The sequence below is a fragment of the Mrakia frigida genome (assembly GCF_051309035.1).
Source record: "Mrakia frigida strain ATCC 22029 unplaced genomic scaffold BDY24scaffold_17, whole genome shotgun sequence".
Taxonomy (NCBI): domain Eukaryota; kingdom Fungi; phylum Basidiomycota; class Tremellomycetes; order Cystofilobasidiales; family Mrakiaceae; genus Mrakia; species Mrakia frigida.
Window position 1 is genome coordinate 80,304 of NW_027481264.1, and position 13,212 is coordinate 93,515.

Consider the following 13,212-nt stretch of genomic DNA (forward strand, 5'->3'; position numbering starts at 1 on the left):
TCGAGAGAAGATCCCAAAAGGGCGAAGCCCTCGCCCCTCTCGACGCGACCAAACGGCCAAGTTCAGTTTGCTCCCTTGCCTCTTTCTATAGACTTCCGGGTGAAAAAATGGAATAGCTTCAGGGTGGGTTCGAACCAGATGCGTTCAGCCTTGAGAGAGGGAGAGGGAGGAGGGGGAGGGGAGGCCCTATCCACTGAATAAAATGTGGAGCTCGGCAAGGTCGGTGCTTTCGTCTCTTCTCCCTCCCTTTCGAGCTCGTAACGACGAGCATCTCATTCTTCGGCAGAGTTTCTACTTGGGTCAGACTCGGATAGCATCAGGACCTCCATCGACAACCCAAAATCTACCTTCCCAAACCATGGCCTCCTCTCCGAAGCAGATCACGACCTCCTGCCCTTTCCCCTTCAACTCTCCCTCCTCTCTCCTCTGTCTCCTTCACCTCCCGGAACTTCTTATTCAACTCAACCCACTCGTCACATCCTTCCAACTCGTCTCTCCAGCATCTCCAGCGTCCTCGTCATGTTCCAACTACTCCATCACCGATCGCGTCCCTCTCCTCTTCGGCTACCTCTCGACTTCGACGACCTACACCGCTCGTTTCACTCCTACACCGGACGGCCAGATCGTCAATATCAAAGCGGGACTTGGGATCAGTACTAGGAGCGTTTGGAAGGTCGAGGAGCTCGAGGGAGAGTCAGGAGGGAGTCTAGTGACGGAGACGAGTGAAGTGAGCGTCGCAGGAGGATGGCTTTGGAGTTGGTTGTTGAAGGGTTTCGTAGAAGGTCAGATCAAAGAGAGTCACGGGGTCCTGATGAGGAGGTTGAAGGAGAAGGTCGAGGAGATCAAGAAGGAGGAGTGAGAGGGAAAGGGAGAAAGAGGAGGGAGGGCTGAAACGCGAAGGAGATTCGATGGGCTGTTGAGTTTGATATACATTCGACTGTCGCTGCTAGCTGCTGTATCTCGAGGAAAGATCTTCCTTTTTAGACGGTGAGCAACCTGATCTTGTTTTTTTTTCTAGCTCTCGGTCTCAAAACGAGCTCATCTCGAAAGCAAGTCGAGCTCACCAACTTCTCCTCCTTCTCTCTCTCTCCTCAACCCACCACCCACCCCTCAGCTATGTCCTCCTCGACCCTCCTCTCCTCTCTCACTCCAGAGCAGACCTCCCTCCTGTACAACCAAGCCGGTTTTCTCCTCCTCAAAGATGTCCCTCCAGGCTCTCAAGTCGGTCTCAACGGAAGGTGAGCTCGAGCTCATCAACGCTTTCCTTCCTTCCTTCTCTCTCTCTATCTCTCTTCCTGACTCCTCGCTTTTTATTTGGTTCCGTGGTTGTATCGCAGCCTCAACCTCACCTCCTCCACCTCCTTCGCAGGCTACAAACTCGTCCCTCCCAACTCGTTGCACCTCCTCACTTTCTCTCCTCCCTCCAACTCCTCTCAATCTTCCAGTTCAGCCCTCCCGTTAGCTCGAACCGGCCTCGTCTTCTTCTCCCAACCCAAACCCAACCATATCCTCCTCCGATCCTTCTCCCTGGACTCTGAATCCCTGACTTGTCAAGACGACGGAGCGGCGGTAGTGAGCAAAGATCACCTGAAATCACTCGATCCCAACCTCGCTCCGTTTCCTTTCGATTCCTTTCAAACCTGGCGCTCGCTCTTCCCTCCGTCGCTCGTCACTCCCGCTGCTCTCGAACGCATCTTTGGAAAGCAGAACGGTGGAGGATGGGATCTGGATGGGTTGGAGATTGGAGAGGCGGAGGAGCTGGGAGAGGGAAGCACGGGAGGGGAGGCAGAGACGTTGGGAGGGGAGAGGGTTCTGAGGCATCGCAAGGAGAGGAAAGCAGCGGAGGCTGAAGAAGGAGAGGCGAGGATATTGGAGGAACTGGGTAGTGCTGGAGAGGGTGCGGTGGCGAGGAAGCTGGGAGGGTGGGTTCAGTTCGACGTGCGGAAGAGCTGGAGAAAAGGTGCCGAGGGGGAGGAGAGAAGTTTGTTTGCGAAGGACAAGAGTTGGTTGTTTTGGAGCGTTGTGCAGGAGCAACTTGGTGGTGGTGAGTCTTCTACTCCTTTTGACCTTCGTGGCTTCGAGATCGCCGCTCGTTGCGATGTTCGTTCGTCGTCGGTTCGACGCGTCGCTCCCTCTCGCTGACTTCTGTTTCCTTCCGTTGCTTCCCACAGATCCCTTTTCCCTTCTCACCCAACTCTCCCTCCTCCTCCCTCTCGCTTTGAACCTCCAAGCCCCCTCTCTCCTCCTCCAAACCTACCGCCGAATCCTCGCTCTCCTCACCCTCTCCCACCTCCACTTCCAACCTCCCACCCTTCCTCTCCTCCCCAGCAACTCTGACACCTCCGTCCTCCCCAAGTTCTACCTCGCTTTACTCGACCTCCTGATCGCCCAACTTACCTGGCTGCCGGCTGATTTCTTCGCGAGCGAGCTGCCCGAAGCGGAGGGGTGGTTCGAGCAGGGACTGAACGATTTGAAGGTTGGGTTGGCGAGTGTTGAGCCTGGAGGAGAGTGGGAAGGTCTGGAGGCGAAGTGGGAGGGGCTAAGGGAGCTGGTGGGAGGGAAGTTTGGGTGGGTCGTTGGGGAGCTGAGAGGGGTGAGGAAGGAGGGAGAGGCGAATGAAGAGGAGGAGGAGGAGGACGAGGAGGATCGGCCTGTTGTGGTAGATTTAGGGTATGAGGTCGAGTTTGTGTGATGAATTGATTTGCCTGTTTTTGGAGGTTTTCCGGGGGGAGAGACGAAGAGAGCGCGAAAGAGGTAAACGAGTTGCGACGCGTCGAACAAGTCACGACGCGTCTCAGCGAAGTGGACTTCCGTCCACTCGCCAGAGCGTTTCCGTCTTTCTCGTTCTCAGCTCTCACACAGGGAGCTCAGCCGCCCTACCAACGAGAAGTCGCTAACCCTCAACTGCGCCAGCTCGCTGCAAGTTCGCTACTACGCTCCCGCCCCATTTCTTTCTTCTTGACCCCAAACGACCATCCCCATCTCTTTCCACTTTCAGCATGCCCACCACCGCTTCCTCTCGACCAACTCCTACCTCTTCTCCCTCCTCAACCACCGAAGATCAATGGCACGATGGCTTCAAGCGCCACCACGAAGCGGATCTGATCCTTCATTCGAGCGACGCACACCTCTTTGCCACTAGAGCCTTCAACCTTCAACCAGCCTCTTCGGTCTTCGGGGATACTCTCCAAGTTGGATCGTCGGACGCGGGAGAGAAGAGGGATGGTCGTCCTCTTCTCAGGCTGAGCGAGGTCGGAAGCAATGTCATCCTCCTCTGTAAATCGATTCAACGAGATCGAATACATCTCGACGGGAAGCAGTTCAACCCCTCCTTCTCCGATCTCCTTCGTCTCTCCGTCATGGTAGGGAAGTACGAGATGGCCACCTTTTCGTCGTCGCGGGATACTCGTGGCAGAAGGTTGTGGAGGACTTCAGGGTGAGGCTTCTTTTCTTGCAAGTCGACGCGTCGGTCTTCATTTCTTCTGATGCACGCTTCTACTTACAGACGTAACATCGTAGCCGCTCTACCCTGTTCGTACTTTATTTCTTCTTGGTGTTTTCTGTTTCCAAGCTGACTTTCCTTCCTCCTCGCAGTTCCTTCAAACTCGTTCGTCGTGTGTCCCTCCTCTCTTCCGGACGCGTCGACTCAGCGTGCTGATCTCCGGTCTCTTGTCTCAAGCTCCATCAACTACACCTTCAACAACTTCCATAACTTATTGTCTCTTCCAACTGATCTCCCTTCGTCTTTGTGAGTTCTTCGTTTCTGAACCAAAATCGAACCTCGAACGTCGAGTCGATGCTGACCTTGTCCTCTCTCCTTTCTCGACTCTCTTTCAGTCTAAAGGTTTCCGTCACCGACCAAGCTCGCTCTTACTACATCCCACTGATTTTTAACGCCAATCAAGTCCGCCCTCTCATCACTCATCCTCGCCGTCGACGCGTAGACTCATCTTTCCTTTCGCTCTCCTCTTCTTTTCCTCCCAGCCTGTTCTTTCTCCTTCAAGCTAAACGATCCATACCTCGAAAATGATCTTCCCTGTTCCTTTTCCTCGGCTTCAGGTATGTCTGCTTTTTGGTCCCTCCTTCTCTGAGACGCGTCGACTGACCTCCTCTCGTTCGCTTCTTCTTTATCCCCACAGCTCTCGGCCTACACGAAACCGAGCTCCAGTCTGATCGGTATACGATTGACTTCCGCTACTCCTCGCCTCTTCCAGAAAGTTGAAGAGAGAATCGTCAAGCGAGTTGACGACCGAAAACCAACGAACGCCGCGTCCCTCTCCAGCTCCCACCTTTCTACTTCTCTCTTCTCCCTTCGACCAAAACTCTTCTATCGTGTCTCTAGCCTCCAAAAAGCTCCAGGTCAAAAACGAAAGCTCCCTCTCTCTCTTGCCCCTGTCCACTCACCCACGCCTTCTCCTCCCCCCATGGTTTCCCTCCTCACGTCCAGCAACAAAAAGTTTCCTCCGACGAGATTCGAACTCGGGTCGTAAGATATCGTGATATGAGACTTATGTACTAACCAACTATACTACAGAGGAAGGGGGTCGAACCAGCGACTTTCCGCCTCGATGCTTGACACACCAAGCCGTTGAGCCAGCCGATTCGCTTTGACACGTGATCGGGGTGATCGCACAGGAGCAGAGTTCAGGAGGGGCGCGTTTTAGAGCTTTTTTTGATCGCGAAGGAATTCGTCTGCTGCTTCTTTTTACAATGGTGCTCTTGGAGGAGGGAGACGAGATCTGAGGACAAGCCAGACTCGTAGACTTTCGAGCTTGAGGTGCTTGGTAGTTTCGCTCTTTCGAACGCGTCGTATCTCTGTTCTTTCTTTTCTCTCACCTTCCCTCTCTCGCCCACCCATCTTCACTTTCTCGTAAAAGTACAACCATAAGATCACCTCTCAGCCCAAACCCTAGTTCTTCCTCATCCTCTTCTTGAACCTCTCCATCACCACCACATCCGTCGCCATCTCGGCCTTCCCTCCCTTCCCGCCCGCTCCTCCTTGAGGCTTGTTCGACGGCAGACCCTGAGCTTCTCGTTTCGCTTCCGCCAGGGCTTGTTGATCCGACTGGACTCGAGAGGAGGGTCGGTAGACTGAGGGAGCGAAGTGAGGGCGAGGGGGCGGGGAGGGAGAGGGTGAGGGCGAGGAAGAGGAGGGAAGGACGAGGGAGGATAGGGAGGAGACGGGGAGAGAACAGAAAAGGAAACAAGGAGTCAGTATCTGAGTATCCGAGATAGGGCATGACGAAACTCGGCGGGTAAGAAGAGTGTTCAGTCGAGGAGAGGAGGAAGAGGAGAAGCGACGCACATCGAGCAGCGGCGAAATCATTCTCGGCTTCCGTAGGTTCGACGAGGAGCTTCCTAGCTTCGAGCATGTCTCGTTTAGCCTTTTCAGTGTCCTCGATGTTCTTGAGACGGGCACTGGAGGAGGAAGGGAGGGAGAAAGGAGGGTTGAGAGGGAGAGGTCAGCGAGAGCGAAACGAACCGACCGAAGCAAGAGGATGGAGAATTGGAACGAAGGGAAAGAAAGGAGGCGTACTCCATTCCAAGATCGACTTCAGGGACTGTTGAACGCAAACATAACAAGAAGGAAGGATGGTAAGCTCAACTCGCTCACTTCCCTCCTCGACGCGTCGAGCAGACTCAATCACTCACTAGCAGTCAACATAGCCATCGAGTTCACGACGTTCCCTTCCTCATCATCCTCTCCCTTCTGCTTCACCCTCTGCTCGTTCCTGTACTGCTCGGCGATAGCGTAGAGTTCCTCCTGAGGATCAAAGACGGCTGCCTTCTTGGCTGCTTCGGTCGCTGCATCGTCCGGTTCGAGAGCGACACCACCTCGTCGTTTGAGAAGTTCGGCTTCGATGTAGGCCATCCTGGATGGGTGGGACGGTAGGAGGGTGGGTGGTGGAAGTGGAGGGAAAGGAGGGAGTGGGGGAGGGAGGGAAGAAGGGCAGGGTTAGGACGAAATACGAAGGAGGAAGGGAGCGTGGAAGAGGGAAGGACGAACATGTGCTTGTCGACGTCGAGAGCGTTGGTTTGCTGGGTAAAGTTGGAGGCCTTTACTAGACGTTTCATCTTTGCTGCTTCATCGTCTGGTTGATGCGATCTGTAGGAGAGAAGAAGAGGGAGGAAAGAGGTCAGCTTCGGCGAGGCGCGAAGGAGGAGAAGGAAGAAGTCGTGAGCTTGAACGACCAAGGATTGCTCGTAGAACTTCGAGGGAGCTAGCCTGAGAAGTCTGTGAGGTAGTCCAGTCTTTTCCAAAGAGCTCCGATCTCATTCAAGGTGACGGGAGCACGACGAGAGCGAAAGGAAGGGAAGGAGGAAGGAGGAGAAGCTCAACTCACCCATCACCTCTCCCCTGCTTCAATCCACCCGCTGTCACCTCCTCTCCCCCGCCTTCCTCGTCCTCGTCGTCCTCATCCGGTACAGGCTCCTCTCCCTCCTGCTGAGCTTGTTGTTGTTGCTTCTTCTTCCTCTTCTTGACCTCTCCTCGGTTGAGCTTCTCCAAGTCGAGTCCCTCAGCTTGTTTCCGGAACCGTCGAAGGGACATCAGGTCAGAAATCGTTGATCTAGAGAGACCAAGAGCGAGAGGGCGCATGTAAGCATGTATGCACTTGAGGGAAGGCTGAGGGGAACGAAGGAAAGACGAGCTCTCACCCTACGTTCGGTTCATCCTCGTCGTCGAGGTCGCCTGTGGCTGGAGTCGTCGAGGAGGAAGGGTCGGTTGAAGAGGAGGCTTCTGCGTTGGTGGAGGAAGGGACGAGAGGAGAATCCTCTTTGGACCGAACGTTCGCAGGTCGAGTACGTTTCTTGAACATTCCGGGAGAAAGAAAGAGGAAGGGAGAGGGAGGGAAGGAAGGGAAGGGGAGGCGAGGTCGTGGTTAAGGGTTTCTTCAGCCCTTAAGGTTCACTTTCTAACGCCGATTAGGGGCCTAGCGCCTTTCAACTCCCAACCATCACCTTCGAAGAGTCCTCTTCTTCCATGGCTTCTTCTTGCAGGATCGTCTCCAAAGGAGTCCTCCCATCACTCCTACGACCTTCGTCAAGGTCCATAGCTTCTTCTCCGTTCTCGTCTTCTAGGTGAGTGGACGAGAAAATTGTTGAAATGACGTACGAGGAGAGGGAAGGAAGGAAGCTCATCTCTCCTTCGCCCCCTTCCTTCCCTCAATTCTCCTAGCAGATCTGCCAGTCAGGATCGATACTCTGCGATGCACTCCTTCTTCAAGAGACAAGCGAATCTTTATCATCACCTTCCAACTTCATCCCCTTCGGTTCAGAATCGAGCCTTCTCCTCCTCCCCTTCGTGCCCTCCTCCTCCTCCAGCTCCCTCGTCCCAGGCTCAACAACCCTGTCCTTCACCCAACTGCCCAACGAACCTCCACCCATCCTCGTCTCCACCAACTCCTCCTCCAGATCCTCCTCCTCCGAGCAGCACCCTTCACGCTCATCCTTACCGACTCGCTCTCTTCTCCACCTACCCCGACTCCCTCCGTCGACTCGCTTCAGGTTTCCGTCACTCGGATCCTCACGCTCGGCCAACCAAATCAGACCTCCTCAAGCTATCGGACTCCTTCTTCCAGAGGATGGGAATCAGATGGAGGTGGTGGACGACGAGAGGGTTCAGGAAGTTTGGGCCCGACGAATGGAGTGCCGTCGTCAGTTGGGTTCTGGTCGGACATCTGGGCTGGTTGGTGCTCGGAACCACCACCTTCTTCTGTATGGTGCTCTACACGGCAAACAGTTTGAGTCTACAAGGTGAGTCTCTTAGAAAGAGAGAGAGTGGGTTGCTGGTGATTTGTAAGGAAGGAAGGCAAACCAAAATCAAAAGTCGAAGCTGACCTTTCTCGATCCCTTCCCTCTTTCTTTCCTCCCTTCGTCCTTCGTCTTTTCCAAAAGGCCATGTCGCTCGCCTTCTCTCGGACTACTTCACCCAAGGCTCAGGGATTACCGTCGTGTGAGTCTTCGTCCCTCTCTTCTCTCTCTTCCCTTGCCTCCTTCTTCGGCTCACCTCTCAGCCCTTCCTCGACCTGACGCGTCTTCCCTCCCTCCTCTTCATCCACTCTACCAGCTTCGAGTCGGCTCTCGTTCCTCACTTCTTCGACTCAACGATCTCCCTCCGCAACGTCTTCATCTCTCGTCGTCCTAAAGACACCTATCCCTCTCGACCTCCAGTCACCAAAACCTCAACCTCGTCCTCCTCCATCTTCTCCGTCCTTCATCGAGGCTCGTCCTCTCCACCCGATAGACCCTCCGAGGACGATGAGGATGCGGTAGTAGTCAAGGAGGAGACGGAGGAGGATACGAACTACTCGATGTTTGATTTGAACGTGGACTCGATCGACGTGACGTTGAGTTTCGTCAGTTGGTTGAACGGGGAAGGGTTGGTGAAGAAGGCGGTGGTGAGAGGTGTGAGGGGAGTCATTGGTGAGTCTACGCATCCCTCTCAACCTTTATCCTCAGCCTCTCTTCGGTTGCCTTCGAGCTTCGACTCCTCGTCTCTCGACTTCGACGTGTTCCCTCGAGCTGACCTCTCCTGCTTTCTCGTCCTCCCTCTCTTCCTTTGCAACGATCAGACCGTCGCTCAGTAACATGGGATCCTGCCGACCCATGGGTCCCTTCGGAATGGCGCCACCCAAGTCAACCCGCCGACGGATCCTTCCACCTCGACTCCCTCCAAGTCGAAGATCTCCTCTGCACCGTCTATCAACCCGGAGACTTCAGACCCTACAACGTCAGCATCTTCAGAGCCGACATTGGGACGTTCAGGAAAAAGTGGCTGTTCTACGATTTCTTGGTGAGTCTTGCGTTCGAATCGAGGAGAGGTAGCGAGGGGAGGGAGCTCGACGCGACGAAGGTGCTAACCTTGTCTTCGGCCCTCTTTCCCCCTTTGTTCGATTTCAACAGTCTGCTCACTCGATAACTGGACAGTACGATAACTGCCTCTGCTCGCTCCACAAGCCTCAGCGGATAGGCAAGACGATGGGCTCGGACGAGAAGGAAGGGAAGTCGAAACGAATGGTGAGTCGACGTCTCCCCTCTTTCTTTCTCTCCCTCTGACCTGTTTCGTCTTTCTTCTTCTTTCTCCACAGGCTCGTCTCCGAATCGACGGTCTCCCCATCGACCACATCCAGGACACCACCGCCGGAGGTCCCCTCGCCTGGATCACCGCCGGGAAGCTCGACGCCGTCTGCGACATCTCCTTCCCATCCCACCCTTCCGACGAAGTCGACTTCTCCTCTGTCCTCACCGGAATCATCGACAACGTCAACGAGAACTTCTCATCCCCTCCAACCACTCCCGACCTCTCCATCGCATCGGAGGAAGCAGCTCTCGCCGTCGAAGCAGCCTCCTCGTCAACCTCGAACGACGAAGTGGAAGGAAGCAAACAGAAGATCAACCCCGGTCAGCGTCCCCTGGGTAAACCTGCACTGGTTGCTCCGGAGTGGCTGAGAGGGTTTGGGCTTGGTGGGGGGCTGGAGAGGGAGAGGGATCAGACGAGGGAGGTGGTGATGGACATTGATCTGAGGTTCAGGGATTTGAAGGCGGCGGTGCCGTTCAGGACGGGCGAGTTGAGTTATGTGAACTCGGCGTTGATTAGGCCGATTGTGGCGTTTATCAAGTGAGTATCGAACTGGGTGGGTGGGGGGGGGGGGGGGGACGGAGAGAGGGAGGGGAGGAGAACGAGATCGAGAACTGACTTTCGTTTGATGTTTTCGCTTTCGACTCAGTGCCAACCGAACGCTGCTACCGATTAGATGTAGAGTCGTGCAGGATTTGAGCGAGTTTGATGGGTCGTGGACGGTGAGTCTTTTCGTTCCTTCGTCGTCTTGCTCTCTTCTCGATGCGTCGCTGACTCGTTCCTCTCCTCCCTCTCTTCTTGTCCTCCGTTCTCCTCTCAGCCTTTCGAGAGTGAGTCCGACCTTCCACTACTACTTCTCCCACCTCTTATCCCTTCAAACTAACTTCGTCGGTCTTCTCTTTCTTTCTCAGCCGGTCTCCTCGACGCAACCTCAGCCCAGGTCTACTCCGCTCTCGCCCATCACGTCTCCTCCCAATCCGCCAACACCCAGAGGATGAAGGCCGTCGGAGTCTGGTCCCTCCAGATGACCGCTGAAACCGTGGTGGGAGTCGTGAGATCAGCTCTGCTTCAAGGGAGGGAGCTCGGCGGAGGAGGGTTGGTCGACGAGGGAGTTCAAACCATTTAGTTTAGACGCGTCGCTCGCCTCCCCCTTTTCTCTCTTCTGTTGTATCTGGGATCGCTCGTTTCTACATTATCACGATTGCTACGACTTGCTATTATCCTGAAGAACCGAGAGGAACAAGTTCTTTCCAAGGGTGTGACGTCCTGGATGGGATTCGGAGTCGTCCGTTCATTCCGATTAATCCTCTCCCTCCCCTCCCCCTGCCCTTCCGAGTATTCCCACTCCCTCCCAAGCAAGGTTTTTTACATTCCCAACCACCACCACCACCATCCCATCATGCCTCGAGGAATCTCCCCTGCCATCTCTACAGCTCCTTCGGCTTCGCTCACCGTCTTCGACGAGCAGGAGGAGGAGGAACCAAACATCGACTCGAGCAGCGGGAGGAAGTTGAGCTCGACCGCTCTTTGCCTCTCGTATCTGAGGGAAACGATCCCTCCTCGAAATCTAACGGCCCCGCTGCTGTTCATCTCGCTGGCTTGTGGGATCTTGGACGCGACGACGTATGCGGACTTTGGGACGTTCGCTAGTAATCAGACTGGGTGAGTGAGAGCTTTGAAGAGAGGAGAGAGGGAGGACGCCGAGGTTGAGCTCGTTCTTCCCTTTCTCGTTCTGTTCTGTTCTTCCTCTGCGTCGTCTTCTGAAACTGACTGAAACGGTTTCACCTTTCCTCGCCGTCGTTGAAATCGACAGAAACACGCTCATCCTCACCCTCCTCCTCACCTCCACCCCCCTCCCCTCCTCCTCGAATTCAGCACACATCCTTCCCACCTCCGTCTCCCTCCTCTCCTTCCTTCTCTTCGGATTCGCCTTTGGTCATATAGGTCACTACTTCGGACCCAGGAGGAGAGCATGGTGGTTGGCGAGTTTGACCGTCCAACTGTTGGCGGTGTTGATCCCAGGAGTGTTGTTGGCGATGGGGGAGGTGAAGATCGCTGGACAGGGAGGGGAGACAGAAGGGAACGGGAAGGATTGGTTGATCCTTGGGTTGCTGGCCGCTGGAGCGGGAGCTCAGGTTGGGATGGTGAGTTCTTTCGTCCTTGCGTCTGCTTTCTCGTTGGACGCGTCGCGAGGAGGACGTTTAGCGCTTCGTTCGAGTCCTCCTTCTTCCTTCTTTCTCGACCTACCGAGAGAGAGAGAGAGAGAGGGGTCGGACAGCCTCCCAGGAGCCCAAGAAGGAGCTGGAAGAGTTCCGGGCCATGAGAATGAGGGATTTTCACCATTCGGAAAGCATTCGGATTCATCGAACTTGAACGCGGCGACTCGCCAAATCCCTGAACTGACCTCCTTCTCTCTTGCCCTCTCTTTCTTCAGGCTCGAACCTCATCCAACCCCGAAATCCCATCAGCGATGCTCACCTCCCCTCTCATCGACCTTCTCACGGACCGTCACTTTTTCCGACCCCTCTTCCATCCGCTCGCTCGAGCAAGAAACGTTCGAACGCTCTACGTGATCGCTCTCGTCGGAGGAAGTTTCCTGGGAGCTGGGATACATAAAGGGAGTGGCACGGAGACGGTGATGTGGGTGAGCGTAGGGTTGAGGGTCATCCTTGTTGGTTGGGTGTGTTTCATCAAGGGGGAGGAGACGGTCGAGGAGGATGGGAGGCCTGCGACGACTGGGTGTTTGGAGGCGCAGGTTTTGGATGGTAGGAGGAAGGAGAATGGAACGTCGAGAAGGGAGATGGAGCCTAGGGTGGAGGCGGAGAAGGTTGAGTCGAAAGAGGCGAACAGGAAGGAGGAGAGTTCGAGTGGCAGTCCATCTTGAACGCGTCGTTGTTTTTTTCTTTCGACTCGGATCCTAGCAGTAGTAGTACGACTTCATGAATGACCTGGCATACAACGAAACACAACAGGAAAATAACGAGCGTGCTAGAAGTACATACAAGAAAGAACGAGAGCATAAAACAACACCGAAGAGAGAGAGAGAGAGAGAGGGAGAGAGAGAGAAGCAGAGGGCAAGAGAGGACGAGCAAGAGGAAACAACAAAACATACCAGCAGCTCCCTTTCCAATCGTTCGTCCAGCTCACCAGGGTCCAAAGTTCTGTTCAAAGAAGCGAGAACAGCGAGGGTCAGCTTCGTCTTCGTCGCACGCCGCAGAGAAGGGAGAAGGAAGAGACGTAGAAGGAGGCTTGCAACTCACCTTAGGATCGTTCGGATGCTAATCTACCTTCCCTCCAGCAGCAGCGACCTCCTTCTCGAACCGAGTAACCCCCTTTTTGACGTGAGTGCTGTGACGAGGAGGGGAGGGCGAAGGAGGAGGATGGGCGACCGAGCGCATTGTGCTGGCTCTTTTTATAGGTGGCGAGGAGGGAGGGAGTGGGATTGCGACTCCAGTTGCTGATGAGAAGGAGGTCGGAAGGGTTCTTGAGAGTGGTGGAGGAGGGCAAGAGAGAAGAGGTCGTTCGTTGAGAGGGTCGTGAAGTCGTTGGAAGAGGGAGAGAAGTCAGCGACACCGGTGGAAGAGAAGAACCCGAAGAGGAGAAGGAAGAGGTTAAGGGTGAAATGAAGTGCAGTCCGGTCAGGACTATGTTGTAGGGGCAAGAGGGACGGGTCGAAGAGAGGTCAGTCGTCCTCCGAATTTTCCCTCGCTGACTCCGGCAGAGGAGATAGGAATTGATCGAATAAAACATGTTGGAAACGGGCGACGGAATTGGCGGGAGTGTCGCAGGAATCTGGGTTGATCATGGAGGTCGGTGAAGGGCTGAAGGAGGGAGGAGGGAAGGAGGTCGAGCTTTGGACTCGAGAACGTTGGGCGATCCGAGTGTTTCGTGAAGAAGAGCTACTTCCTCCATACCTGTAGATCAATAAAGGAGAGCTTTTGGAGAGACCGAGCGATTCCAGGATAAGCTTCAGCGATGCGACTTGAGCGGGAAGAGTAGAAGGAAGGAAGGTCGAGCTGAACAGATGGGCAGAGGTTCGAAGGTCAGCATCTCTTCGTTTCCCTTTCAACGGATGCGATTCCGACTCACTTCAGGCGGTTAGCCGGTCTGTAGGCAGAAAAGAGAGACCTCGC

The 13,212-nt window shown here is 54.8% G+C and overlaps 6 protein-coding genes and 1 non-coding gene across 7 annotated transcripts; 5 read left to right on the plus strand and 2 right to left on the minus strand.

Moving 5' to 3' along the window:
* Window positions 1–358: 358 nt before the first annotated feature.
* BDY24DRAFT_441703 (uncharacterized protein) lies at window positions 359–859 on the plus strand (the record flags this gene model as incomplete). Its single annotated transcript, XM_076644635.1, has 1 exon — window positions 359–859. One exon carries the CDS (start codon window positions 359–361, stop codon window positions 857–859), a length of 501 nt encoding a protein of 166 aa, XP_076496161.1.
* Window positions 860–1,089: 230 nt separating this feature from the next.
* BDY24DRAFT_390297 (A1 cistron-splicing factor) lies at window positions 1,090–2,711 on the plus strand. The gene is made up of 3 exons (XM_076640637.1): window positions 1,090–1,238; window positions 1,338–2,044; window positions 2,172–2,711. The coding sequence occupies exons 1-3, from the start codon at window positions 1,117–1,119 to the stop codon at window positions 2,690–2,692; spliced, it is 1,350 nt and encodes a 449-aa protein (XP_076496162.1). The 5' UTR covers window positions 1,090–1,116; the 3' UTR covers window positions 2,693–2,711.
* A 121-nt stretch (window positions 2,712–2,832) lies between these two features.
* BDY24DRAFT_441705 (uncharacterized protein) lies at window positions 2,833–4,008 on the plus strand (the record flags this gene model as incomplete). Its single annotated transcript, XM_076644636.1, has 6 exons — window positions 2,833–3,436; window positions 3,506–3,531; window positions 3,595–3,607; window positions 3,680–3,748; window positions 3,838–3,904; window positions 3,985–4,008. Exons 1-6 carry the CDS (start codon window positions 3,000–3,002, stop codon window positions 4,006–4,008), a joined length of 636 nt encoding a protein of 211 aa, XP_076496163.1. The 5' UTR covers window positions 2,833–2,999.
* Window positions 4,009–4,458: 450 nt separating this feature from the next.
* Window positions 4,459–4,538, minus strand: BDY24DRAFT_t57. The gene has a single exon. It is a non-coding gene; the product is annotated as a tRNA-Met (tRNA).
* A 326-nt stretch (window positions 4,539–4,864) lies between these two features.
* Window positions 4,865–6,886, minus strand: BDY24DRAFT_390300 (telomere length and silencing 1 family protein). Its single transcript, XM_076640638.1, has 6 exons — window positions 6,345–6,886; window positions 6,008–6,106; window positions 5,653–5,873; window positions 5,537–5,561; window positions 5,306–5,418; window positions 4,865–5,091 (listed from the first exon to the last, which is right to left on the minus strand). Exons 1-6 carry the CDS (start codon window positions 6,596–6,598, stop codon window positions 4,910–4,912), a joined length of 894 nt encoding a protein of 297 aa, XP_076496164.1. The 5' UTR covers window positions 6,599–6,886; the 3' UTR covers window positions 4,865–4,909.
* Window positions 6,887–7,583: 697 nt separating this feature from the next.
* Window positions 7,584–10,205, plus strand: BDY24DRAFT_407072 (mitochondrial distribution and morphology protein; the record flags this gene model as incomplete). Its single annotated transcript, XM_076642735.1, has 8 exons — window positions 7,584–7,755; window positions 7,897–7,954; window positions 8,069–8,424; window positions 8,574–8,794; window positions 8,905–9,018; window positions 9,090–9,619; window positions 9,729–9,805; window positions 9,991–10,205. 8 exons carry the CDS (start codon window positions 7,584–7,586, stop codon window positions 10,203–10,205), a joined length of 1,743 nt encoding a protein of 580 aa, XP_076496165.1.
* Window positions 10,206–10,616: 411 nt separating this feature from the next.
* BDY24DRAFT_329534 (YoaK family protein) lies at window positions 10,617–11,741 on the plus strand (the record flags this gene model as incomplete). The annotated part of the gene is made up of 3 exons (XM_076637111.1): window positions 10,617–10,741; window positions 10,893–11,223; window positions 11,514–11,741. Coding segments are annotated over 3 exons (684 nt in total), but the record flags the coding sequence as incomplete, so codon positions are not given.
* Window positions 11,742–13,212: the final 1,471 nt, after the last annotated feature.